General features: G+C 40.5%; 1 protein-coding gene across 5 annotated transcripts in view; it reads right to left on the bottom strand.

The window, feature by feature from the left end:
* Window positions 1-25909, bottom strand: part of LGI1 (leucine rich glioma inactivated 1) — a 31133-nt gene extending 5224 nt beyond the window's left edge. Inside the window, exons 1-5 of one of the 5 annotated variants that reach the window (XM_050711945.1) lie at window positions 25801-25890; window positions 6902-7351; window positions 6452-6523; window positions 2398-2469; window positions 2223-2294 (exon numbers count right to left, since the gene is read on the bottom strand). In XM_050711945.1, the coding sequence (XP_050567902.1) occupies window positions 2223-2294; window positions 2398-2469; window positions 6452-6523; window positions 6902-7092 (407 nt within the window). In that variant the 5' untranslated portion in view covers window positions 7093-7351; window positions 25801-25890. Of the gene's footprint in view, window positions 1-2222; window positions 2295-2397; window positions 2470-6451; window positions 6524-6892; window positions 7352-23497; window positions 23551-25800 lie in introns of those variants that run through there. The other 4 variants (XM_035539869.1, XM_050711946.1, XM_035539876.1 and 1 more) reach the window with 4 other exon arrangements.
* Window positions 25910-25964: the final 55 nt, after the last annotated feature.

The following is a 25964-nucleotide window of genomic DNA, read 5'->3' as shown; positions in this document are numbered from 1 at the left end:
AGTTTTTGGATAAAAACTTAGCAGTTTATATTCCACTGTTAAAAAGCATACTTGTATGTTAGAAAACAGTGACTTGCCTAGATGGTACTGTACATGGTATTTGCTTTATAATAAGAAAGTAAGGGTTGAGTCAAACATGCAGTTATGCTTCCAGACAGATACTTGCAGTTATGCAAGAAATGCAATTGAAATGATACATTGTGCATAGAAATTATTTCCCAGTCCTAACTGTAAGGTTTTGACATTAAATTAGTAAATTAGTTGAAAAATGCAATCATGTTAATTTTTCTTTTCCTCAGTCTACCCTAAGCAGAAAATGAATCGTGTTGCATAACAAATACTAGATGGCTCTATTTTACAATAAGGACACACTGTAATTATCGAAGTTAATTGCATAATAAAAATACAAATGTTTGGATAGCTTGCTGTATTGCAAAAGCTTTACTGCGAAAAGGAAGTGAACAGAATAAATAGAGCAAAGTTGATATTCCCCTCTAACTCAATGGAACTCATTTCTATGGTTGTTTACTATGATTCTTTTTACTATATTTGATGTATCACAAGTACCCTCCTGTTTCTTAAATGAGAAATGCCTCAGGATGCCAAATGATTATTCTTAATATGTAAGTACAATTTCCCCCAAAGGGTGGGGAGTAGTTCCACAAACAGATTAAACTATTCACATTCTGTTTTTAATGGACCTGCCTTTGCAATTATTCTCTGAAAAATTCTCATTGTCTTGATGAATAACTCTCCATGTGCAATAGCAGCATGCTGCACAAATCTATGTCCCAAAAATGTGCATACGACCACATGCAAACCACAATGGCTCCTCAAATGTGGCTCTGTCTTTTGCATATGTTTTCTTTTATGAAACTGTTGAAGCATCCCCGGAAACCAACATAACAGTCAAGACAAGATGTTACTCTTGGACTGCATGCTCTGTGGTGAAGAAACTGCCTTCCTCAAACTGCCTTCCTCTGTGTCAGAAAAGCAATTTGCTCACTGGCAGTAACAGCTACTAAATAAATAAATGAATATAATAAATAATGTACTGGAACCATTTGTGAATATAAAGCTATTCATGTGCATAAATATTTTGAAGATAGGGTCCCAGTTACCAGCCTTATCCTAATATTTGCCTTTTTTAACACTATTACAATTACACCTGTACCTATAACATGGATTTTTATAGGATGTGCACAGCCTGTTTATATATCGTTTTCCCTGTCTTCCTTCTGTTCCCTTCCTCAGACCTAAATCCATTCTATAAGTAACTTTACACAATAGTAGTCACAGTAGGCTCAGTTTGAGCCAGCTGTGAGTCTTGTCTACTCTGATCAAAAAGGAAAGGTTTTATGGTACATTTACTATGTGGTGAAGGCTTTGATGAATTGCAATTAAACCATTATATTTATGCATTAACTATTTAAAATTGAACCTTTGATTTCTCCTGTGTCTAAATATATAAAAGAAAAAGTTAAATGATCCTCTTTCAAAACCCGCCTTGAGGTTATTATGTTAGGGCCAAGAGGTCAGAATCTACTCCCCTGCCTGTGACAGACACCCTAAGATATATGCTGCAGAATGCAAATGCTCAGTGCTGGGTATAAATCCAAAGGGTAGGCCCTGGTGTCAGTGCTCAGGACATGACAGCCCATCGTGGGCTGCTCTGGCTTCAGGAGGTACAGCGCAGGCTTTGAAGCAGTTTCTGCTGAAGCCTCAGGGCCAAACAACTCGGAAAGAACTGGATGGCTCTGATATTGCCATGAATCCAGGCCAGACTGTGGTGCATGTGGCAGACTTGCCTCTGCCCCTCCGCATCTCCCCACCATGGCACCTCATAGCTGATCACTGCCTTCTCTTGCCTCCTCTCCAAGTCACAAACTCAGCCTCGCTCTCCTATCTCATCTCTCCAGTGCCCAGCTGCCCGACCCACCCTGCCATCCCTGTACCTCCTTGCTCAGCTGGAAACCTCGAGAGCCCTGAGCAAGGAGAGCCAGGGAGCTACTGCCACGGCTGTTTGGGTCCCAGCTTTCTACACAACCACAGTTTGGAAGTCTTTGGTGAAACACAACGATTAGCATTCTAATTAAATGAATATTAATATCGCTTAAACAAATAAATATAGCTATATATCAAAATGCTAAATTAAACAACATAGTGCTTCAGTTACTATGTTAAATATACCGAGTATGAATATATTCAACCACTTTACTTACAGGTGAATTAAAGATTTCAGTCCTCTGAAAGTATTTCTTGAAATTGACTTAATGCTGTTGTTCTCTATGAACCTGTAATGGGTCGTAAAGTCATTCTGGTCAAAGCAGTGCCTGGAACTTGGAAGCCCACCCACTCTCATCAACAATGCCAGGAAATATTATTTTGTTCACTCACAAATATTCTAGATGAGGAAGGCCCATGAAAGCGTCATCACTAATAACATCAAAAGTGTTGGAGGTAAACAACCTGTGTAAAGAAATGCAAAACAAAAGGCTGTTAGGTTACTAGCACCTTTAGAAAACGGTTCAGCAATCCATACCAGGCCAAACTTCAACTGACAGTTTTTGTGGTTTTGCCTATGCAAAGCACTACAGGATCATCAGACTAAAACACACTGCTGACACACTGCACCATTGTCTGGTGCAGTGGAAGGCCCCAGCAGCTCACTGCTTTGCATACTGGCGCCATCTGATAAAATTCCATTGACTTCTGTAGGATGTAAGAGTGGGTTTATCACGCCAATAAAACGATGGCATTGTACAAGAGCCACTGAGGACATACTCGGATGACAATGAAATGTTCAAGTACTAGAGAAGTCTAAAATGTGTCGAAGAGCACTTACTTTTGATGACAACATGGGGAAAGCTTGTTAAGCCAGACATCAGGTTGAATTGACACACCTGACAGGTAGGAAAAACCCTTAACTTAGGAGTTAAACTTGTGAGCATGTTTGACTTGAGGGTACTAAGAGTTTTCTGAGAAAAAATGTGAAATTTCTTAAGGTTATTTTAATTCAGTCAGTGTTCAAAACAGAACTATTTTTTAAGACCGCATTATACCTGCTGGAGATAGCTTTTAGTAGGTGCACATATTTTTCATCCATCTAGCAGTAAAAATGCTGGCAACACATTTAATTTTATGTAATCTTGTAGCCATTAGAAGGGGACTAGGATTGATTTTTCCAGCTTTATTTATGATATTCAGCCTTGTTTGCATTCATCCATTTTAACTCATCTCGGGACTGCCACACCCTTAATATGGTGGGGCATTGTCAAGTAAGACGAACTTTACTTTTCCACAGTGGAACACCAGATGCATACCTATATTTTATTCAGTTGGACCTGATGGATAAATAGACCTACGCTATGACATCCTTAGGAATTCAGGAATTTGAGATTTCCAAGTATGAATTAATACACTTAATGAGTTAATCTCTTCCTTTGAAGTTTGCATTAAGAATAAATTCCAGTTGGTTTATTTTTCTTGCTTGGCTATTGCAGACTGTGCTTTTTCCACTTTGAATATGTCTCTATATAATTACAAAAAATATATATAATCAGGAAATTCTTCCTTTTTTTTAGATACAATAAGATTTCTCCTAGAGAAAATAAGTATTATAAAATCTCTGAACCAGTTGACCAATTTGGTAAAGCCATTTTCTGCAAATCGGCTTTCTTTTCTGATGTGATTTCTCTGGATAATTTTTATTTTTCTGCACTCTACCATCCTTGTATATTACAAGAATAGGGTAGTATCTCTTTCAATAGCATGGCTGTTTTAGAGATTGCCAGGTTTATAGCACAGGTCTTGCACTTGGTGAGCTCATTTACCTCCCATCTCGTACCTTCCCCCAATGGCTGTATCATGTATTTGATGCGCAAAGCATCTTTTCTCCCACTCTCTGACCTGAACCACCAGATCTGCTCAATCTGTGTTCCACTAACTAGCTACTTGTGGGGTGAGGACAGAGGCAGAAGATGCTGCACTGTAGCTAGGGACCATATTGCCGAGCAGGAACTGCACTGCTGGCTGGTATGAATCCTGCTGCCACGATTACCTCCCTTCTTGTTGCATGCTTCCATGTTATAAGGGCACCCTCAGCACGTTGCCTGATAGACGCAGCTACGAGTGCTGGAGATGAGAGCAGGGCAATGTTCTCATTTAGGGAACACTCCTGCTGGCACTTCACTCTGTCTCTGTAGGTCCTGAACATTTTCGTTGTCCGTGAAGAGCACAGAACACACCATCTGCACCATTCAAGAAGAAAAGCTCTGCTGTCCTGGGACTTGGGTGTAGTGTTCAACGGAACAAGACCATGATTTTTCCAGGGACCATTGCCACTACTACAGTAAAAACAGTAGTAAATAATAATAGAGGCAGACATATTCCTCACTCAGAAATGTGTGGTTGGCATACTGGAGATACCAAGTAACATTTGGACTTTAAAAATGTAATGCTGGAGACTGTTATGTAAAAGTATGTATAGGCTGCTAAATCTTGCTTGTGGCTAAATTAAACCTACCAATATAGCTATAATCACGCAAAGTTAGAACTTACTTTAATTAACCAGAGATTTCCATATTCTTATTTGCCTTACTCTATCTCCCGCCAATTGTGGAAATTTTTATTTCCCACTTAGAAACTGGAGTTGGCCCCACGGCTAGAGTCCTGCTTCTACAAGCTGTGTTTAAGGACTCATTTGCCTTAGATCAGCAGCCTGACTTTCCAAAGATGGCAAGCAGCTCAGCTACCATGTTAGAAATATGTCTGGAAAAGTATTCAGCAGTATTTTTAGAAATGCTAGGTAGCAGAGGTAAGTAATCTGTGGATTGTCTGCACCATTCTAACAGACCACTTGTCAAAGCCCATAGTGGAACAAAAACTGTTTTTCTGGGGGTGCAGCCTTTGTTGCAGCATTATTAACAGCAGCTGAGGACATGCGTTTCAGTGAAGCATAAGGCAGACCATGCAGATCATTGCCATGACCAAAATGCCAAAACTCATTGTCAGAGACTAGGAGCCCTCTGTGCCAGGCACTATAATGACTCAAAATAACCAGAATGTGTCTGTCCTGCTCCACCCTACCCAACCCTGCCTCCCCTGGCAGAGGGATTGCTAAGTGTAGGTGGCACATCGTAGCCAGGAGAGATGATTAGCATGTCCTACTCGCTCATCAGATACAAGCTGCACCACTGCTGCTATTTCTTTCTTTCTTTCTTTTAAAAGACCTATGGCAGGAAATGTGTGAAATTTGTCCCATTTGTGATCTGTGACCACCAGGGAAAATATTCTCAGGAATAGAGCACAATGGAAAAGCATTTAGGTTTCCATAGTAACTGCATTTACCTATTTACCCTGTATCCAAAATTGTACAGTATGTCTGCACCTCCTTATCAGCTCCACTTGAGGTAGCAGAGTACAGCTAGGGTCAGGGCTTCAGCTATCAGCGCACTGGCAGTTTAATGTGACAGCCTTAGGGCTTCGATATATCAACACTGCACTTCTGACTACATCCAGAGTGCATGGCAAGTCAGTCCAGGACAGACGTCTAATTTTGATTTTGATCACATCAGGGAGTCTTTCTGGCCAGATTTCTGAGACCAGTCTGGATTTCTGAGACCAGTTTTTCAGGCTGGTGGCACATCCACTATAAACAGTTCAGGTTACACCCCCTCTACCTTTGTATAGCTAGCAATTATATAATCATATGCCCACATTTCTAGGAAAGTCTGTGAACCTGTAAAAACCCTATATAGAAATGCATCCAATTTTTGAATATCCAGAAATACTTTCTTCCTATGTATGCCTCACCACAGTATTTGATTTTGAAATGATAGCTTTTTAATATATTTTTTTAATTAGAAGAAAATGTTCATTACTTTTATGCATTTTCAAAGAACATGAAATAACAAATAGGATCAAATCCAGAAACCAGCAAGGCAAAACTCGCACTGAAGTGACTAAACTTCCACAGAAGTCAATGGCAATTTTACATGGCAAAGGACTTCAGGACCTGTCCCACCAAAATGAAGGGCCTGATCTGAGGGGTTCTGAGCTTGCAGGCAAGTTGCAAATGGGCACCTTTATATTGGGATCAAGCCCTGGGGCTGCAGAAAAGAAACAAGAATCATGTTGCAGTGCTCAACTCCCTACTGTGATATTAATTAAAGTATTATAAAGATAGCACACGTTCTGTCACTGAAAGCTTCAGAATGCAATAATTCAAAGTAGCACTGACAACAGATATCCTTGCAAAATACTGAGTACATGCACTTTGAAAAAATTAAACATGCACTATCTTTCAAATTAGTAAAAAGTCTTGTATTTTGTCATCTGATGAACCTTCTTTTGCTATTTCTCATAAAAATAATGCTGAGACCCTTTTTACACTATTTATGGATACATATACATTTCATAACAGAAATTATATGATAGAAATGTTTCTCACAGAAGCTGCAGAGATGGTGTGAGCAAAAAACTCCCTTCTGGGATTTTAGTAAAAGCAGATCTCACAAAGGATCTGGAAAGAAGAAAAACACAATCTTATATTAATGAAGTCTCATATATGCATGGTTATAATACTGATCTGGTCATCACAGAGAAATGTATTTATGCAAGTACTGAAAATAAAAAATAAAAAAATGGATGTTACAGGTTTCCTATAGTATAGAAGCAGGTATAAAATGGTATGTGTGCACAGACACAGACAGACAGACAGATGAAAGAGATGTAAAAATCAGGATTCAAGAATGCAGCACAATTTTAACACATTAGCTGATGATTCTGAATGCTGGAGGTACTCCCTGCAGCAAGCATCCTTCGGTATGCACTGAAAACACCACACATCCTAGTTCATTTTAAATCATAAATTAAATAACCAAATGCTTACAGCCCTTACAGTGAGATAACATCAGGCGGAACGCTGCGAGGAATAGATCTGGCATTTTCACATAAAGCATTATCTTTGGTACAAGTACACCAGGCAGGACATTTTGGCTTCACTGGTTTCTTCCCTTCAGTCAGCAAAAGCACAGATAAAAGGCATAAGAAATAAGCAATTCTTCTAAAGGGTCTGCTGGCATTTCCCATTCTTTTGATCCGCTCTCGTTCCAGCCAGTTGAAAGAATATCCCAAAACATGAACAGGGGTTCTTTATTCAGCCATTGGATGTCTTTCTATAAGTCCAGGTCAATATTTGTCTCTGCTTTCCCAACCCTTTTCTTTCTCTTTCACTCTGTTTCTGTAGACAGAAACCTGCAGCTGATCTGTGTGTTTCCACTCACTCAGGCAACGTACTGCTGAGAGAAGAGACCTGCGAGGTGCTGTAAGATGGGGAAAATCCAACCGGCTGAAGGAAGAAAAAAAAAAAAAAAAAAAAAAAGAAAGACTTGCATCACCACAAAAACACTGAGCACAACACAGCATTAGATTGCAAAGTGATGTAACTGAGAAATACACTGCTTTCTGTTTTCACAGGGAGGCCCTTTCCCTGTTGCCAAAAATAGTACAGCATTATGTTTTGCTGGTGGGTGGGTGAGTGGGTGTGGGGTGGAGTATGTGTGTGCGGGGGGGGGGGATCTGTCATCTTTTACTGGATCCCTACAACCTCAGGAACCTTTGAGAATTATGCTTCGCATATTGCAAGCAGCAGAACTGAGGGCAGTATCCCCTGGAAAAATGAAATCAAGGGAAACCATCAAAAGCATTGCTGCGAAAGCTGTTAGATTAATTTTTATCCTTAGCTTTATTGCACATAGTTGTACCACTGAAAAACAAGCTGCCACACATGGAAAATATTACAATGTATGAGAGAATGCCTACAACTGTCATTCCTAAACAAAATATTTTCTCATGCAAAATAGACCCCAACTGCATTTCTAAGAAAAGAAAAAAAAAAAAAGACGGAAAAAAAACGTTCTTATTTGTTACATGTTTTCTGAGCTGGTTAAATGAAGCAGACCAGGCACTGTTCAAAATGGACAACATTAATTAAAAGTTCAGGTTCAAAATTTATTTGCTGGAGACTGGTTTGATCATTTTAGATTTAAAAAAAATGTTAAACACTGGCTATGTTAAAGCCGAAGTTAAGAATGGACTTTCTTTGAAAAGTGACAGGATAGGGACAAATCTTGATGGAAACAATGAGTACTTACAATACTGCCTGGAGGCTGCAATTTAAATTAGTGCTAGGTGCAGCACGAATACTTTGCAAGAAACAGCCCTCATCCTGAAGACTTTACAGTAAACTATATTAAATATTTTATGGGGAGCTTAAGAAAAGCAGCACCTAAGTGTTATTATATAAAGAATGGTAAGACAAAACTAATGAGTGCCAAATAGCTGGAAATCCAGATGGGATGTTTTTATTTTATCTGATACTAGATTGCTATTAGAAGAGTTTTGCCAACTTAGGTTTGACACGTTCCCTGTCAGACTGACAGCACTGTTTGCATTACACAGATCACAAAGTCTACGAGGGTCAGCCAGATGGTACAGAAAGTTTGACACATTCGTGTTCGCTATTGACTCCTTCACGTACACTCTGTCTCCTCACCAGCAGATACTTGTAAGCCAGCTCTCTCTTTGCTGCTGGTTACTTCTCTGATTCCATGTCGCCATCCGGTTCTGTCCCTTTGATCCTGCTCTGCAGGCCATGAAATCACAAGACCAACAACAGGCCATGTCTGTCTTCCTCAGAAATGATACCAGAAAGTCCCTAGCACATACCCAGACATAGATGCCCAGCAGGAATTTCAGGTCCTATGGGTGTGAGGTGGCAAACAAGGACAATAGCCTGCAAAGCAGCAAGAAAAAAGAATGGCAGGACCCCAATGTTACTGACTCCTTGCCTGGCTGTGGCTGAGATCTGTCTCCCCACAGCTGAGAGGAGGCTCTGGACCCACAAAACTCACAGCAGACAAAGGGACTGCATCCTCAGAGGGACCTGGGATCCTCAAAAATGTGCAGAAAGCTTTCAGAGGGCCACTTCCAAAGGCTCCTGCTAGGAGATGGCTCCTGCACTTGTGCATTAGTGCTCTCCCCTCCATGTGCCCGCGCCTGCAGAAGAAAGGGCAGCTTGCACAGCTCACACTTTCTCTCTCTCTGGTTTGTTTTTTTATAAGCTCTTTATTAATTCAAGTGTGGACCAAGGTCTTTGCTTATAAGAAAATCTTCTATATCAGCAAGTATCTCCTGAAGCAGGATTGACTTCAACTAGTGACACAAAGCTTCTTTAGTACTGAGCCCTTCCACCTTCCATTAGAAAATGGTACAGAATTACAGTAACTAGAACACTGAAATCATTATAAAGCAAAAGTTGATACCTTCCCATGGGTACAAAGGTTACTTCTTGCTCTGGAAATGTTATAAGTGTACTACTGAGAAGAACTCTGGATTTGTGGTACTTGTCTGAGCAGGGCACCCCATCTTTGCCCCTCTGAGATGGTCTGTGGCACAAAAGCACAAGCTTCAGTGAGGTGAGAACAGCAAATTCTCTAACTTTTTGCTGAAAGAGAAGAAGGCTGTTGTTGTTTGTTTGTTTGTTTCTGGCAAAGATACCCATTGCCATGGCAATGGTTTGCCATTGATGTTGAAACCCATGTTGCATTTTCTTAAGCTCATTCACTGAAATCCACCATCAATTACTTAGGCATTTCTTTTCAGTTTATACTCCAGCCACATCGTGACCCTCATGAAAACTTCAGAGCATAGCGGTTTTTCCGTAACAAAAGCACATTCTGCAGCAGAGCCGTAACCTGACTCCAATTTCACCCGTGCAGAGAACCGCCTGGAAGTTAGCTTTCTATTCCAAACTACATGCCAAAACAACTGCTTCCCCCCCCCCCCCCAAAAAAAAAGCAAGTATTATGAATATTTATAACCGCTCTGTCAAAAGACAAGCATAAATCACATTTTCCTGGGTCCTTTTGTGCCAAGCTGAGTATCTCATTTCTTGCCATGTAGTAGTTGAAAAACAAATTGGTTCATGCCTGTTCAGAGCCATAACCTACTCTCCAGCCACTGCCACACTTGGCTTGCCCTTTACATGTGCCATCATTGCTTATTTGCTGGCCACAGACAGGCGCTGGGCTGCTGTGCCAGCTCCTTCTCGCTCGTGCTTCACGCACTGGGTTGGCGCCATGCGAGTCAAAATTTATTTATTTTGGTTTCAGCCCGGGTTCAGCAGCAGGGATGAGGGAGGCCTGGCTTGTGTTGCTAGGTGTGCTTCTCACGATTTGGCAATGCTTTAACAGAAAAATCTTCACCTTGCCACACAACGGAGGTGCTTGCTGGCAGACATGTTCCCATATGAGCAGCGATAAGCCTGTACCGTGCTGCTGGCTGTTGTTATTCGTTCTGACTCCTCTTTGGTACCGTATTAAGAGCAGCACACCGACGCCAACGCTAGGAGCCTGCGTTTTTCAAGCGAGACCATGCCCACAGCCCAGCTCTCCCGGCGCTGGCTGCCAAGCCTGAACCGGGCCCTGCTCGTTTTGTGCTCGGCTCTCGCTGCTGCCGGCTGCTTCCCGTAGCCTGGCAACACGCGGAGCCGCAGGCCCGGCCCCGGCCCCGGCCCCGGCCCCGGCCCCGGCCCCGGCCCCGGCCCCGGCCCCGGCCCCGGCCCCGGCCCCGGCCCCGGCCCCGGCCGGCGCTGCCCTCGTCTCCCCAGCGCGGCAGAGGCGCCCACCGCTCCCTAGCCTGCTTCCCCCCTTTCTTTCGGCTCCTTTATTTTAGCTCAAGCAGGTCTGAGAAGAAGCCCTCAAAAACAAAAAGCCGAGGAACGAGGCCAATCTGCTCCTTGGAGACGAGGACCTGCTTTTCTTTAATTTTTGGCCCTTTTTTTTTTTTTTTAAACAGCTGAAAATCATTCATCTTTGCACTACACTGAGATTTTAGTCTTTCCTATACTTTGTTAATACACTGTGATATTTGTCCTCTTTAATTTTGACCAAAGCTAAGTAATTCCTGGGAAATAATTATTTCCCATGTATTCACTCTATATGGTAAGAATAATAGCTTATTTATTTCTATTATATCCAAATTGTTTGGTACTTTGATAATATCCATAGTTGTTAACAATCAACCATCTAAGATCAAGTTTGGTGCAGGTAAATGACATTCAAAATTCAAGATACTTTTGCTAGTTGTCATTTGAGGTATTCACCACCTGGTATTGCTCACGCTCTGATCAGATTTAGCATAACTTTTGCAGCTCGGTTTCTAGTCCAAACATACGCATTTATTGTTATTATTTACTTAAGTTCTTAGCAACTATTCTTGAATATCTGGTTACAATATGAATACTTCTATGAGTAAACCTGTTTGCAGAAATATTTGAGGAAAGCAAACAAAAGGTCATAACATAGAGCCAAAAATTATTTTTAAAATATTGAATAAATTTTTGAGGGATTAACTCTGCTCCACTGGTTGTATTTGCATATTCACATTGGCCCAATATGTTTTCATTACCAACATATGGCAAAATTTTAATAAGCTTCGTGTGGTTTCATGCTGACTACATTTGCCTTTACAGATACATATACTGTTACAGTTATCCTTTATTTTATCCTACTTTTAGAACATTTTAAGAAAATTTTGTTGCCTTTTCCATGTTCAGGATGAGCTGCCTGCACATACAAGGCCTAATCCAAAATCCACTGACAGCAATGGCAAGACTTAGTGAACTTCACTGTGCTGCTCAGTGTTAAGTCCATGATGTTTCACCACAGAGATACACAAGAGTCAGTATCACACTGCAATGTTCACGAGTCCCCTATGAAGAGAACATCGTTCTTGCTACATTACCACTGTGTGCCATCCCTTTCAATAAACAAAATGAAGTCTTTTGGATTCCATATAGTTCTGAAAAGAGCATGCTTCCAGTGGGTCTGGCCCCAAGAGCCATTGCCAGGAAGAGACCTTCTGCAGGTTAGGTGCAACAAAACTCAAGATGCCTTTACAACAGCTCATAGCACAGAATAGCTTGTGAATTACCACAGAGTTGTCCAAAACTTTTTATTTGGAAAGTTGTTCTAACTTGCTTTTCCCTTCCTGTCTAAAAGTGGGACAGTCAGTCCAATCCCTGTGTCAAAAGGCTGAGAAAACGGCTACTGTAATTGCTGCCAACTTTAGGGGAAAGAAGAATACAGAGGACGGCCTCCTTTCCCTTGCATAAAGGGGTCCCGTCATAGCTCACCATGGAGTTACAAATGACCACCTCTGAAGAGAGCTGGGCCTTAGCTCTCCTGGCCAGAAGCAGGACACCTGCTCTGCTGCGTGTATCTTGGTCAGCGTACAGGTGGCTCTAGGACTGCTCACTGGCTTAGGTGGGCCAGAATTTGACCAATGACAAACAGTATCTCACAAGCTAAGTGCTGTTATCTGAACTATCATTATTTAAGGAAAAAACAGATGTGCAATGTATGCAAGCTCATCCAACATCCTGGGTAACCAGGAGGGATAAAGGCTAAGCAGCTAGATGCAGAGCATTCAAATTTTGTTTAGATATCACATGACTTTTAAACTAGTACCACAAAATGTTAAGGACATAGTCCATAGTCCTTAAACAGCTGCTATTGACAATACTGATAATGTTAAGTTTGTTTAAATATTCTTCTGGAGGACTGCTCATGCTGATCTGACTATCTTCCAGGACAGGCAAATCATAGAATCATAAAACGGCTCGGTTTGGAAGGGACCTTAAAGATCATCTAGTTTCAACCCCCCTGCCATAGGCAGGGATGCCACCTGCTAGATCAGGTTGGACAAGGCTGCATCCAGCCTGGCCTTGAACACCTCCAGGGATGGGGCATCCACAGTTTCTCTGGGCAACCTGTTCCAGGGCCTCACTATCCTTACAGTGAAGAATTTCTTCCTAATGTCTAATCTAAACCTAACCTCTTTTAGTTTAAGACCATTCCCCCTAGTCCTATCATTATCTACCTGAGTAAAGAGTCCCTCTCCATCCCTTTTATAAGACCCCTTTAAGTATTGAAAGGCCGCAATGAAGTCTCCCCAGAGCCGTCTCTTCTCCAGGCTGAACATCCCCAATTTTCTCAGCCTTCCTTCATAACCACCTCAGCTCAATACCTTTATTTTATGTAAGTAAAGAAAAAGAACAAAACAAACAGAAAAAAAACAATAACCATCCTTCAGGTGAGACATGTACATAACCTCAGTTACTCCTGGATTGGCCCTTCTCTGTGAGGGAGACCTCACAAATCTTATTAAACCTGTTATTTTTTCACCCTCCACTTCCAGTTCCCTTATGGGCTGTCCATTCCTGCTCCTCTGAATGGGACTGGATGCCTGTACGAATCCCAGAGCTGGTGTTGCTCAGCTCTTCCCCAGCTCATGCCTTCTGTTTCCCAGCACAGTGGGACCAGTTGCTTTCTCAGGTGTTTAAAAGGCTTGGGAGGTCAGTTAGAGAGCACCATGCTTTGCAGCATGCAATCCAGGAGCATGGAGTCAATGGTTCTCCCAAATACTAGCCACTTTCCTCCAGAATGAAACAATTCCTCCTTCATCTCTATTGTATGTGTTTTGCCTTGAAAACACTTACAGTGGATATGTAGAGATGGGAGACAGGAGATGGACACAAAACCAGCAAATGGTTCAAGAGCTAAAGAGAGCACAATTCAAACGTGGACCTGAGACCAAACCTCATACAGAGAGAAATATTAAGAAAGGAGACAATAATACATTGGGTTTTCACTTTCTGCAGAATGTGCACTTTCTGCATCTTCTCAACCTTTCAGTACAACTTTCAAGAAAATCTGCCAATAGTTAATTTATACACTGGGAAGATCAACACCTCACACAGGCAGCTGGGAAAGGGGGCACTTTTCAGCCAGACAAAATGCCCAGCCACTGCAATGGAACTGGCATCAGGCTCATACCTAATGTGTGTCTTGCTGTAGGATTGAAGTGCCCTCTATAGGAACCTCTTAGAGAGGAAAAGTCATGTTCAAATATGCAAGCTACTGTATTTTTCCCTGCATGGCCTGATCAGACATTAAAAGTGTGATACAACTGAGAAAATCTACAGTTAATTTATAACTGGAAATTGTCTCATGACTTTTGAAGGAAATGGCATGGTGATATTAAGAATGTAGTTCTATGCAACACTTTCTGTAAGGGGATGGTTTCTCTCTTCCCCACTCTTCCATGGCCTCTTGGTTCTGTTGCCTTCCACAGCTCACTGTTGCACTATTTATGAAATCAGCAGTTGTCCCTAGGAGGTATCTTTCATGACTACACTGAAAATGCAGAGTGATAGAAAATACAGTCCAGTAAGAACCCTGTATCCGAAACACAATGTCCCAGATTTTCTAGTGTGAGCAAGTGCTTTCTGTAGACCCAAAACAACATACCACTGTCACTGCAGCTAAATGCCATTTAATTGGCAGCAAGAAAAGCCTATAATACATTTCTTCATGGAAAAATGTTTGAGATCCTCCAGTCTGCCAAGATGCTAATTAAAAACAGACGGCACATTATAAAATCCTTTCCTTGACCTGTGCTATCTTACATTGCCCTTCTGTACTTTTTTCATGGCATTGAGTCCCCGTAAAATTATTCTAATCTTTATAAGCTTGTATTTAATTTTCCTTGTCATTTTGCAGAAATAAAAATGAAACTGATTTTTTTTTAATTTAAATGTACATCGGAAATTTATTTGTTACATGGCAGAGATAACGGGCTTTTGAGGAGAGATTAAAAACAGGAGGTTTCTAAGTCCTGAATAATTCACAATGGAAGAAATCTTAGCCCTACTGAAGTCACTCAAATAGTTCAAGTAAAAGCCTCGCTGGAGTGCCACTGACATAATGAATTGCACAATGAGAAGGATGTGCCTCATCAAACACATATTACTGTTTTATGGTTGCTAATCAAAATGTTTCGAAAAGCTGGGTTTTGGACCAGTGCTGAAACATCTTAAGGTTTGTTGCTGATAGCTCCACAAGTGTATCTTATTGACGTGTTTACTGTTTTTAACACTTCAATAAATTTGAAAAAATACCTTATTTCCCTAAGAAATAATCCCTTTTACCTCAACAGCTAGACAGTCCACTCTACCCCACCCTATGGTGGGCACACTGTGGCTGTACAGAGCCCAGCGCAGGTTCTCCATCAAAAATGACACAGCACCCAGCTGAATGCCCTGCTCCATTTCCATCCAAGCCACAACCCCCTGCTGAGGAGACTTTGGAGGGCTGAAGAAGCCTGCCACATCTCTGTTTGTATGCCAACGTGCTCTTTCCTCAGTACAGCTTTAAGGAAGGATTTGCTCTTTTGGCTGCCTGGCTCTCCCTCTGCAGTGGGAAAGCAAAACCAACAAAACACTGCATCTAAGAACTGGATGTAATTTTTAATGTAATTTTCAGCTCTACAGAGGGATACGTGTTTTAGTTGTGACTGCTCAGAAGCTAAAGGATTTTCCCTACTTTGTGCATAATATTTAAGACGTTCAGATTTTGAATTTACAATGCTTCCTATATATCACTTTCCTAAGACAAACATCCAAATGCCATACAGCTGACTTTCTTTTAGACAGCAATCACTGTTAGGCAGCTGCAAGTTTCCACTGTTGTTGCCTTTGTGATTTAGGCAAAGAGACATTAAAACTGGAGGGCCTAATTCCCAGTCTTAATATAATACATCAGGAAGAAGTAATAAGCTCCTTTATGAAGCAATATAGCTCCCCAGTTAAATAAGTGGCACACACTCCTGATTAAACAAAGGCACATGGGGCTTTTTCCTAAGCATTGTTTTGAAGTAAAAGGATGAATATGGGAGAAAGCAAAAAGGACAAGAAAACAGGAGTGGGAATTCAGAAAGAAGGCAGCAGGAACATCACAGAAGGAGAGATTTTGGACCCTAGGCATTGCAAAGAGGATCCTGAGAAAAGTCTCTGGAGAACTTCCTGGAGCAAGTATTGGCTGAAAAGAGCGTGGAGCTGCACATAGTCTCCTGATGTTTAATTTGCTCTTCACTCAGGGAAATGAATGCTGTGCATTCTCTGCAAATAAAAACTGAGTCCAAGATACCTGATTCCATTAACAATTTATCTTCTTACACAGAAAAATCTTAAAGATTGACTTTTTAGGTAACTGTTCAGGTCAGAAGTAGTAATAATGCTCTACTGCATGCTTCTGACACTTCCACCTCCGCTCGGGGCGAGGCAGATCTCCCTTCATAGATGCATTATATATATTAAGATCTTTCTCTAGAGAGCGAGCAAGCTCTTCTATATATAGCTTCTATTCACAGGCAAGCACCACAACCACTTATTCATTCTTTTCATGCTTTACCTGCTGTTTTCAAGGCTGCCCTGCTGCTAAAAATAGCTTCACGTATTAGAGGAGGGTTGCTATAGATTCAGAATGGGCGATGTCGGGAAGCAGCTCAATCCTTCTGCGAGGACAGGGAGGACCCACGTGGCTGTGGCTCGGCGGGGCTGTGTTACTGTCTGTGACCTGGGCTCTGCTGCCCTTTCATAAAGACACTCAGGCTCCAAGGTGGGGATATTTACGTTGTTCTAAGACTGCACAGAACTGCAAATCTGAAACACAAATCACGGATGTGGACTCAAGTGTTAAGGCTTTGTTTTTCCAACTGTACTGCTAGATCACTGTACTACAGTACCTGCAGATATTAATAGCACAATAGCTTCTTTTTAGATTGGGATAACAATTTCATATGTTGTTTTAAGGGCATATTTTTCTGCAGGCACTGATGTCTCCAAGTCAGAAAATATCAAAATGCTTCGCCAGTTGTTCATAACAGAGAGCTGAAAGGATGACAATTCATCAGCTATTTGATTACCTTCAAGACAGCAATAAAACCACATCAAAAAATTGCACTACATACTGTTGTTTTGAACTTCTGGCAGTGTGTCCTCTGGCAATGCTGACAAAGCTAATGTTAATTTTGGAAGTTACCTCCCTGTCTAAAATTTAATGGATAATGCAAATGAAAAACTGCTTACACATAACTATCCAGATCATACACTGCAAGTGCGCTATAGATAAGTGTCATTTGATTGTTCAGGTTATGAAACCTAAGTTTTCAAAATTCAGCCAACAAAAAGTTTTGGAATTATAGAAAATATTATTTTGTCAAACCTTTAGAAATCATTTTTGGACATTGGTGGACTATCTCTGGTTGCATCCCTTCAGGATGACAAAGATCAAATTAATGAAGTAAAAGAGTGTCTGAATGAGAGTTAGTGTTCTTTGATCGTGTGGTAAATCTTTCCAAGTGATAACAACTTTATCTTGAACTTCAAGGCAAGATAGATGCATTACAGGGCAAGTCATAGCTAAGAATGGAAAGCAAAATATTGGTCATTAAAGTAACTACTACCTAGAAATATGGCAAAACAGAAAAACTGAAAGGACTTCTATTCCATGGTATCCATTAGCTCCCAAACACATATAAACCAGGTTCATTTCTGTATACAGAAAACCGTAATCTTACTCAGCTAGTTTAACTTTCTCCACAATTACGTGATTTTTAAAAATTACAGTGAAAAGTTGAAGCTTGACATAAAACTGTTTGAAAGAGAAAGGCTATGTATGCTTCAGGAGTCCCATATTAGGAACTGAATTTAATGTTTAATCTCTGAATACAAATTTTCCAAGTTCTTAAAACTTGTGGATGGATTACAACCATATCAAAGTTAAATGAGGTAGTCAAAATAATGTTTTCCTTTTGTTAAGTGACTCAGATTATAGAAACCTGCTGAATACTGACTCTGTTAAGGCTGAGGTTCAAATAAAAGCTATTGTACAAGGAAAGAGTGGCAAGGGTTGACTAAAACAAGATTTTAAAATGTATTAAAATGGATCCTAATACACTTTAAATAATACATTCCATCTTTGAAGAACTGTATATTTGACGACAGTATAATATAGACTTGTGAGAAAATTTCATTATATGCTAAAGAAAATGGTGTCTCACTCAAATCTCACTTGAATTCCTGACCTTCATCTTTCATGTGGTTATATTTTATTTCCATTCAAGAAAGGCAGTCATTAAGATATGTAACTCTTAACATTTTAATACATTGCTTGCAAATTGAATGTGGTTTCAGCAAATAGCAGGATCTCCCCCAAGATGTAAGCTTGAATATTTCTTTTTACTTACTATAGATACTTTCCTCAGCAATTTTTTTCATGTAATTTTTATAGTTGTGGATATTGCACAGGTCAGGTTTGCTGGCTGTAAGTAACATAATTCGATATTTGTAACTAGGTTAGACTAACTGTTCCCATTTAGGAGAGCTATCCTTCCCTTTCCACTTAGGTGCATGAAATGAATAGTATCCTGGAAATACTTTCAATAGAAAGGCAGATAGTATTTCAGTACTTGATGTCTGAACGATCTTTGTGATTAAATAACACAAAATTGTATTTAATTTGAAATATAACCCCTATTATTTCCAAAACTGGCAATCAGTAGTATATTTCTACTAACGAAAGGACATTTCTAGTATAGTTGCTAGTGGCATTATTAAATGAGGTCTCACATTAGTACTGTATAAGCATGTTCATTAAAAAAAAAGTAAAAGAGGAATTTTCACTGATTCATTCTAGTTCACTGCACAGAGTGCAGTCTTTATATCCCTGTATCCTTCATTTTCCACCAAATGGTCAGCTGTTGATTACCTCAACCCAGATATTATCAGCGTCTACATCCAGTTACTATACTGCTTTACTTTACTATGGAAGTAATCCCACTGAAACCATAAGGTGGAATGAGGGTTGCTTCTGTCCTCATTATGCCTTATTATGCTTTTATATCTTCTCTTATAAAAAAAAAAAAAAAGCCTATTATCAGTGTGATTCCAAACACTTGAAACACTCGCTATACCACTGCACGTTGCAAATCATCTACGCTGTCAAATATTTTATTTTCTTAGCTTTAGGGCACTGAAAACCCTGTGATGAACATGCCTGACCAGTTACAGAATATTTTGCAAAACTGGCCTTCTTGATTCCTGGATTAAGATCTCAACTTTTGGTTAAACTAAGGTGCAACACATCTCTAAAAGTACTGGTGTTTTCTGGAACACATATGCAGGAATGAGGCCTTATTCCTCTATTAAATTATAATGTAGACTGCAGGCCCTGAGGCACCCTTCTTTTCCAGGTTTTCTGTAATGCTAGGCACACTAGCAGTGCTTAACTGCTTCTATGACTGAGAAGATAGCAGCTTGTCAGCACCTTTTTATATACGAGTCTTTAGATTCCATACATTCAACTGTAAATGATTTGTACCTTTCCTCAATTATCATGGTAAGTAAATTATTAATGAATACATATAATGAATACATAATGAATACATGGCAGACATGCGCAAAATTGCACGTTATCAGGAAGCAAGGGAATACATACGTTTTTTCACTATAATTTACAATTGCCATGGGCTGCGATTTTGCTCACATTCTTTTTATTTTCATGGAATAAATCTAGTAGGAAAGAACAAAATTTATTAACTTTTTTTTTTTAATTTCCACTTTACAATATTTTCCTTATCTCTTGCTTCTTATTTTCCTTCATTTCCCCCTCATGTAATAACTGATGTCAAACTGGAAGAACAGATTTTCCTTTCTCTTTGATTTATGTATATGAACACCATCAGTCACTTTCCACCATAACAGATCCAGACATAAAAGTAGGATTAAGCATTCTTTGCTCTCTTAGGAAAATGCTCATACTTTCGGGATTTTAAACATAATACACTTCTAAAATCTCCTTGAGTGAAAACTGGAACACGCTGGGGGAGTTACTTTCTGTATTCCACTTATTTCAATGCAGGTTGATAAAACTAAGGAAAAGTATTTTGTGCATATTGATAATTACTTTTTAATTAAATTCCTAACAGACTGAGGTGACTGTACTTGTTTATGCATGCCTACAAGCACGTGGAGTCTTAAAGCTGGACTGTAAGCTCTGGAGACCAAAATCACCTGCCACAGAGCAAACGGGGCAGTAGCAGTGCCAATTAAAGGACAGCAGACAGGAGTCTACGTAATGTATCTCTACGGGATTTGTTAGGTAAAATTATTTACTTGCTGAAAAAAAAATCTGTAGATATAACACATTAGGTTGCTTCTAATAATTATTTTTTGATGAAAGTCTGCTTATTATGATTTTCATAACTGAATAACTTAGTTTTTACAGGGCCATACTGGTATTATTTACAATACACATATTAACAAGAGCTTGTGGTCTAGTTTAATGATATTTTTTGGTTCTGGAAAGTTCACAGAAATTCTAGGATCTAAGTTATTGCTAGGAGTTTTCCCTTAAATGCAACAGAATTGAGGTTGAGACAATCTGGTTTTCAAGGTATCACAAGATTCTTACATAATTCTGTATTCATAGTTGAGAAAACTCAGATATTAGAAATTAAAAGTCATAGTACTTCATATGGCTGTGATCCATTAGCATGTTAAGAGTGTAAGTGATGCTACTATCAAAGGGGGTGAGCATGACTTAAACTAGTACAGTCTATGATGATGAAGATTATAAGGTTGCTACTCAGCCAACAGTAACAACAAATACATTTTGTGAATTGTGATTGAAATGGAGAGGCCTCATGTGCATCCAAGTAACTGGAGCTGATGGCATAGATCAGGTGAAGCTGTATTTTGTAACAATGTGGCCTAAACTGGGATTCTATTTACCAAATTGATTGGCTAAGAATCAGGGTGAAATTTCTTCATATTTTGCTTCTTGAAGATTTTCAGATCAAATGAAAGTTTAAAAAACATTTTAAATAAAAGCCTTTGAGCTTAATCCAGAATTTGACATGCGTACTGTCCTCTTGAGCTTTGCATTAGCGTTTACAAAACTAATTCCCAAACTTTGGTCTCAAAGTGAATGCTCTGGAGATGGCCAACAGAACCAGTGCCTCAGCTACAAGTCTGACAGTGCAGCAGGCAACAAGGGGTTGTGAAAGTTTGCAGTGATCTGCTCACCCTCAAAGTATAGGAGCCTAGAATAAAGGTCTGGGGGTCAAATTCTCCTTGCCACCTTCAGGTTTTACGGAATCAGGGCCAGATTTTCAAAAGAACCAAGTTTTCCAAATTGTTTATCAGACTGGAAGCCTTAGTATTATAGAAATCCTGTCTGTACATGGTGCATTTGACCCTGGTCTCCAATGGTATTAATCAGGAATACTTAAGTGAAAAATTGCCACCAATAACTGGAATTTAGAAAAACTGATATTCTTTTAACAGGATTAGATACATTATTATCTCTAGTTTATCTCTATTAACAAATTAAACACAATACAAATGACTGTGGTCACTTATACAAAGATCTGGGGTATTGGAACATGGGAGGAAACTTACGAACAATCATGTTATTTTTTCAAAGGCACTTTTCTAACAATGATTACACACTGAAATGGTAATTGCAGCTCCAAAAAAAGCACAAAACAGCACAGCTGCTCTCAAAATAAAAGACAAAGCACAGGTTTGCCCATGGTATTTTTTGTAACAGACTCTATACCAGAAAAAAATTCAAATCCAGAAGTGCTTTTATTGAGTAAATTATCAGCCAAACAAATGAAACTTCACTTGCCTTTTAGTACAGCAACATTGACATCTAGTGGCTAGTTAAACTCCAAGTCACGCATCCTTTATATGGCAAAAGATTGTGGAACATAACATTTACTGAATTTGACAAAACAAATGTGCATTTCAACAATCTGCTTCCTTTACATGATCTTTAGATCATCACAGAATGACAAGAGTCTTTAATGACTAGTCTGTAATGACCAAACCCTGTCATGGGAACTGGTGAGTATAAGCCACCACGCTTCAGCACAGCCCCAGTGATTTTCCCTGTTCCTTAGGAAGTCTTGGGCTTGTGAGTCAGCTGTGACTTAACTACATACCTTGCTGGGGCTTGTTGGAAGGCACGGTGCATCCCTAAAGTTGTACAGAGGTACACGTTAAAGGAAACAGACTGCACTTACTGAATGTAATTTTACTGGCACATGTGAATGTGTATTTTTAGCTCTGCTTGCTTTTCTACAAATTACTAGGGGACTTCAAATAGAAAGAGATGAAAATCAGGAACATGACAGATGCCATGAGATGGTTCGTACTATGAAGATATGAAAATAAAAGATTTGGCAACTTCACAGACGTAGAATGAAGGAAGGTGCTGATATCAACTAATGTTAGAAAGTCTCGTTTCCTCATTTTTCAACAAAATAACTGGTATAATGGAGAAAGAGGAAAGATTAGACATGATAAATCTGAACATTACTAATACTTCTGATGTTTCTGAATTAATTTCTCACATCAATCTCAAATGTATATACTCTGGAAACAGGTCTTATAATGGATACAGTTGGCAGTGACTGCCTTGCCCTCACTCTCTATACCTGTGGTAGCTGCCTCTTCTGGCACACTGGCAAAGCTGCCTGATTTGCATCATTAAAAAACAGTGAAGGTACCAAATATCTCATTTTTTGTAATCAGCTAACCAAACTAATTTTGACCAAATAAATCAGAGGCTTTTGAGTATAAACAACCTTAGCAGAAGACCTTAGGAGACAATAATCTTCTGGAGGAAGGTTGCGGTAATTGTCCCAGCTAAATGCTACTAAGGACTAAATAGATGCGCTTAGTGTTTCTTAAAAACAGAAAGAGGAATCCGAGTCTGAAGAAGAGCAATAAAGCATATAAGAGTTCTCAAAAATTTATCCTATATGGACAGCTACTTTCATTTCTTTAGCTTCAAAAAGAGAAGACTGTGGGCATATATGTCTCTATAAAGATGTATGAGAAAAATGCAGATCAATTCTTGCCTTCTGTATCAACTGGTTTAGGGCATTAAAATTATCTCACGTAGCAACTAGGGAGATTTGTCTTATATATTAGGAAAAAAAAACACTATATACCTTAAAGGTTAATAGATTCAGCTATTTAGGCTGTGGAAACTCCTATACCAAAAAACCTTTTGGGAACAGACAGCTCAACAAGTACATCAGGTATAGTCTTGTGAATTCTGCATCTCCATGATTTAGTACCTTCTTTTAGTACATACATGTTGATAAGAGTATTCCTCAAAAAAATATAGCAGAATTAAATAAATAAGTGAACAGGTTGCTTAAGTTAACATAATGCTACCCCCACAGCAAGTTCAGAGGTCTGCCCTGAACACAGAAAGGCACACGCCAGATGTTAAAATTCACCTTTCACCCTTCAGCACAAGTGACATGAGTCAATATCTACTCATAAATCTCGTTGTGTTAGCAGCAGCTTTACCACCAATTTAATGAATTTGAATGACTGAGAAGTGGCAAATTCAGTTAAATGAAACTGGCCTTTTTTTTCTTTTTTTTTTTCATACTGAGTCTATCTCCATGGTCCACATAATGTGATGTGATTACATAGGCAACTGGAAGAAGGAGTGAAAGCAGAGAAGCTGAAGAACTCTTCGGAGTATTTCGGAATCATGGACATTACCTTCTATTATTAAGAATATCCCAGCTTCACGGTAATTTCCATTTCTTCTTCCCAGAACTTTCTATGGAATTGTTACACTAAGCTGTCAGAAAATTGAGTGATAAGCGTTGTATAAGAATATGTCAGTGATTTGAAAACTTGAAAACATTTACTTCTTGAAGGTTTTACAACCATATCTGACTTAGGCTTTCTGGATACTGTGGGTCTCAACCCAATTCTAGATTTAGGTCGAGAGTAAAAGGACAACTACAGTGATATTGTATTCCTCGTGGGCCGTGAAGTTCAGGGCTACTGCAATTTAAGAGTACAGTTTCACATTACTGCTGATTTAATAGAGCTACTGCTGAAAGGGCTGCCCTCGCAGCTCACCTCCCCCTTCACTCCTGTCCCACCCCTCCATTCCTAACCTGTTTTTGCACCAGCACTGATACTCAACAGATGCCACAGCAGGAGTGTCAAAGGAGCTAGACTAGCAGCAAATTAAATACTGCAGTTCGGCAGAAGTGGTCAGACAAACACTAGTGCCAATTTGAGAAAAGGAATGCGCTTTTCAGCAGCAGCTAACTCACAGATTGATTTACCCGTAATTGAAAATTGTGCTGCAAAGAGCTGGTTATAGAATTATTGAAATCCACTTTAAAGCTGTAATGCCTCCCACCCCCCCAAGAAGTGATGCCCACCTTTTTGCCCTTTTCCCCTGTATCTTTGAGTCCTCTGGGAATCTGATGAGAGAATTGTCCTTCTTAGTGTCAAAGCATATTGATGCAAGGTTAAAACTATGAAAATACTCCCATAAGATCGAGCTATAATCTATATACAAAGAGCTATGGACAGGCCCAATTTCAACTTCCCATCTATTTAGCAGGCTGTTTCTGATCCACTTACCCAGCTGTAGGTTGTAAAGCAGCTTACTGTAGCCTGCATATAAAAGCAGTCAGCATTGGGATGTTTTAAAGCCAGGCAGACATCAGAATAGTATAGCACAGTAAAATGAAATTATCTAGCTGCTATTCTCAGCAAAACTGCATATAAAATAACTTCAGCATCTACAACAGTTGCTATAGCTGGATTCTCTGCAGAATTTTCCTGTTCCAGAAAGTTTATATTTTCTATATGCAGGCCTTTGTGGCCACAGTACAATGATGAGAGATTCAAGAATTGTAGATCTTCTCTCTACCTTTCCCACTGTTCTTCAAAGTGCATAATCAATGATATGTTGGCCCAGTTTCCAGAATCATGTCAAGATTCATTCATACTAAAGCAGTCTGCCATTTCCGTAGGAGAGGAAAAACAAAAAGAATACGCCTGCTATTACAGCTTCGTGTGTATACATTATTTATTTTGAGATATTTAAATTATTAATTAGGATAATTCCATTTTTGCAATAGAGAGTCTCTGCCCTTTAGAGGAAATGGGCCACTTTCAGTGGGGCTTCAGCAACATGCCACATACACTCAGTGAGTGCCACATATGCTTGGCACTCAGATCCTTTCCATGGGACACCACCTTTAAGTCCCTTCCAGAGCTGTAACATAGTTAGTGACAAAAATACCAGAGCAAGAGAAGAAACATCCCTCTTTTGAAACTGAATTTCAGTAGCCAAGATAAGGAGGTACACTGAACGTTGTGGTGTGCAACAGCTTCAATATATAATAGGAACTCCCTATAACGTTTTTCTTTAGTAACAATGAAAGTAGTACTTCAATTTCAAAAATTTTCCAGTGTGAAGTATAGCTGTGATTTAAGACTCCGGGAATCAATAGCATGGCTGGGAACTCTGATATATTCCAGAATAAAGTATCTGTGATGGATTGCGGCATCTCTGACCTCAGCAGCCAATGCACTGGTTCAAGTATGGTGCGTCCTAATGTTTGATGGGAAACAGTATCAGCCGCCTGACAGCTACTTGCTGGAACTGACCACTTAATGGTGGACACTGGCATTTCCCAGCTAGTTCAGGAGAACACTTCGGGGGTGCAAAGCTCCTTTCCCTCAGGCCAAACTCCACCACCGCCGGGCGTGCAGCGGCGGTGCCAGCCCCACCGCACCGCAGCAGGAGAGGCCAGGGGAGCACACGCAGGCGGAGCAGCGCTGCCGGGCGATAGCTCAGCTGGGGCCGGGGCCAGCCGGGCAGCTCTCCCACAGGGCCCTCGCCGCCGCCGCCACCCCAGCCCCGGTGCCCCTATCCCCCGGGAAAAGGCAGCGGGGGGCCCGGCACCCCCTCGCCCGCTGCCGGCCCCGCTGCGCCCCGAGCCCCCCCCCAGCCCCTCCAGCCGGGCGGCACCCGTCGGGGCTGGTCCTACCTTCCCCGAGGCGGCGGCGGGCGCAGCCGGGGCCGTGCACCGGGATCCCGGGCGGGGAGGCTCCCCTCGCCCCTCAGCATGATGAGCGCCTCTCCCCTCCCCTCCCCTCCCCTGCCGGCGCGCCTCGCCCTCGCCCTCCCCCGGCCGCCGGCGCCCCGCCGCGC

The sequence above is a fragment of the Cygnus atratus genome, chromosome 7 (genome assembly GCF_013377495.2).
Source record: "Cygnus atratus isolate AKBS03 ecotype Queensland, Australia chromosome 7, CAtr_DNAZoo_HiC_assembly, whole genome shotgun sequence".
Classification (NCBI taxonomy): domain Eukaryota; kingdom Metazoa; phylum Chordata; class Aves; order Anseriformes; family Anatidae; genus Cygnus; species Cygnus atratus.
Note: the sequence above shows the minus strand (reverse complement) of the source record. Positions and strands in the feature narration are given on the sequence as shown.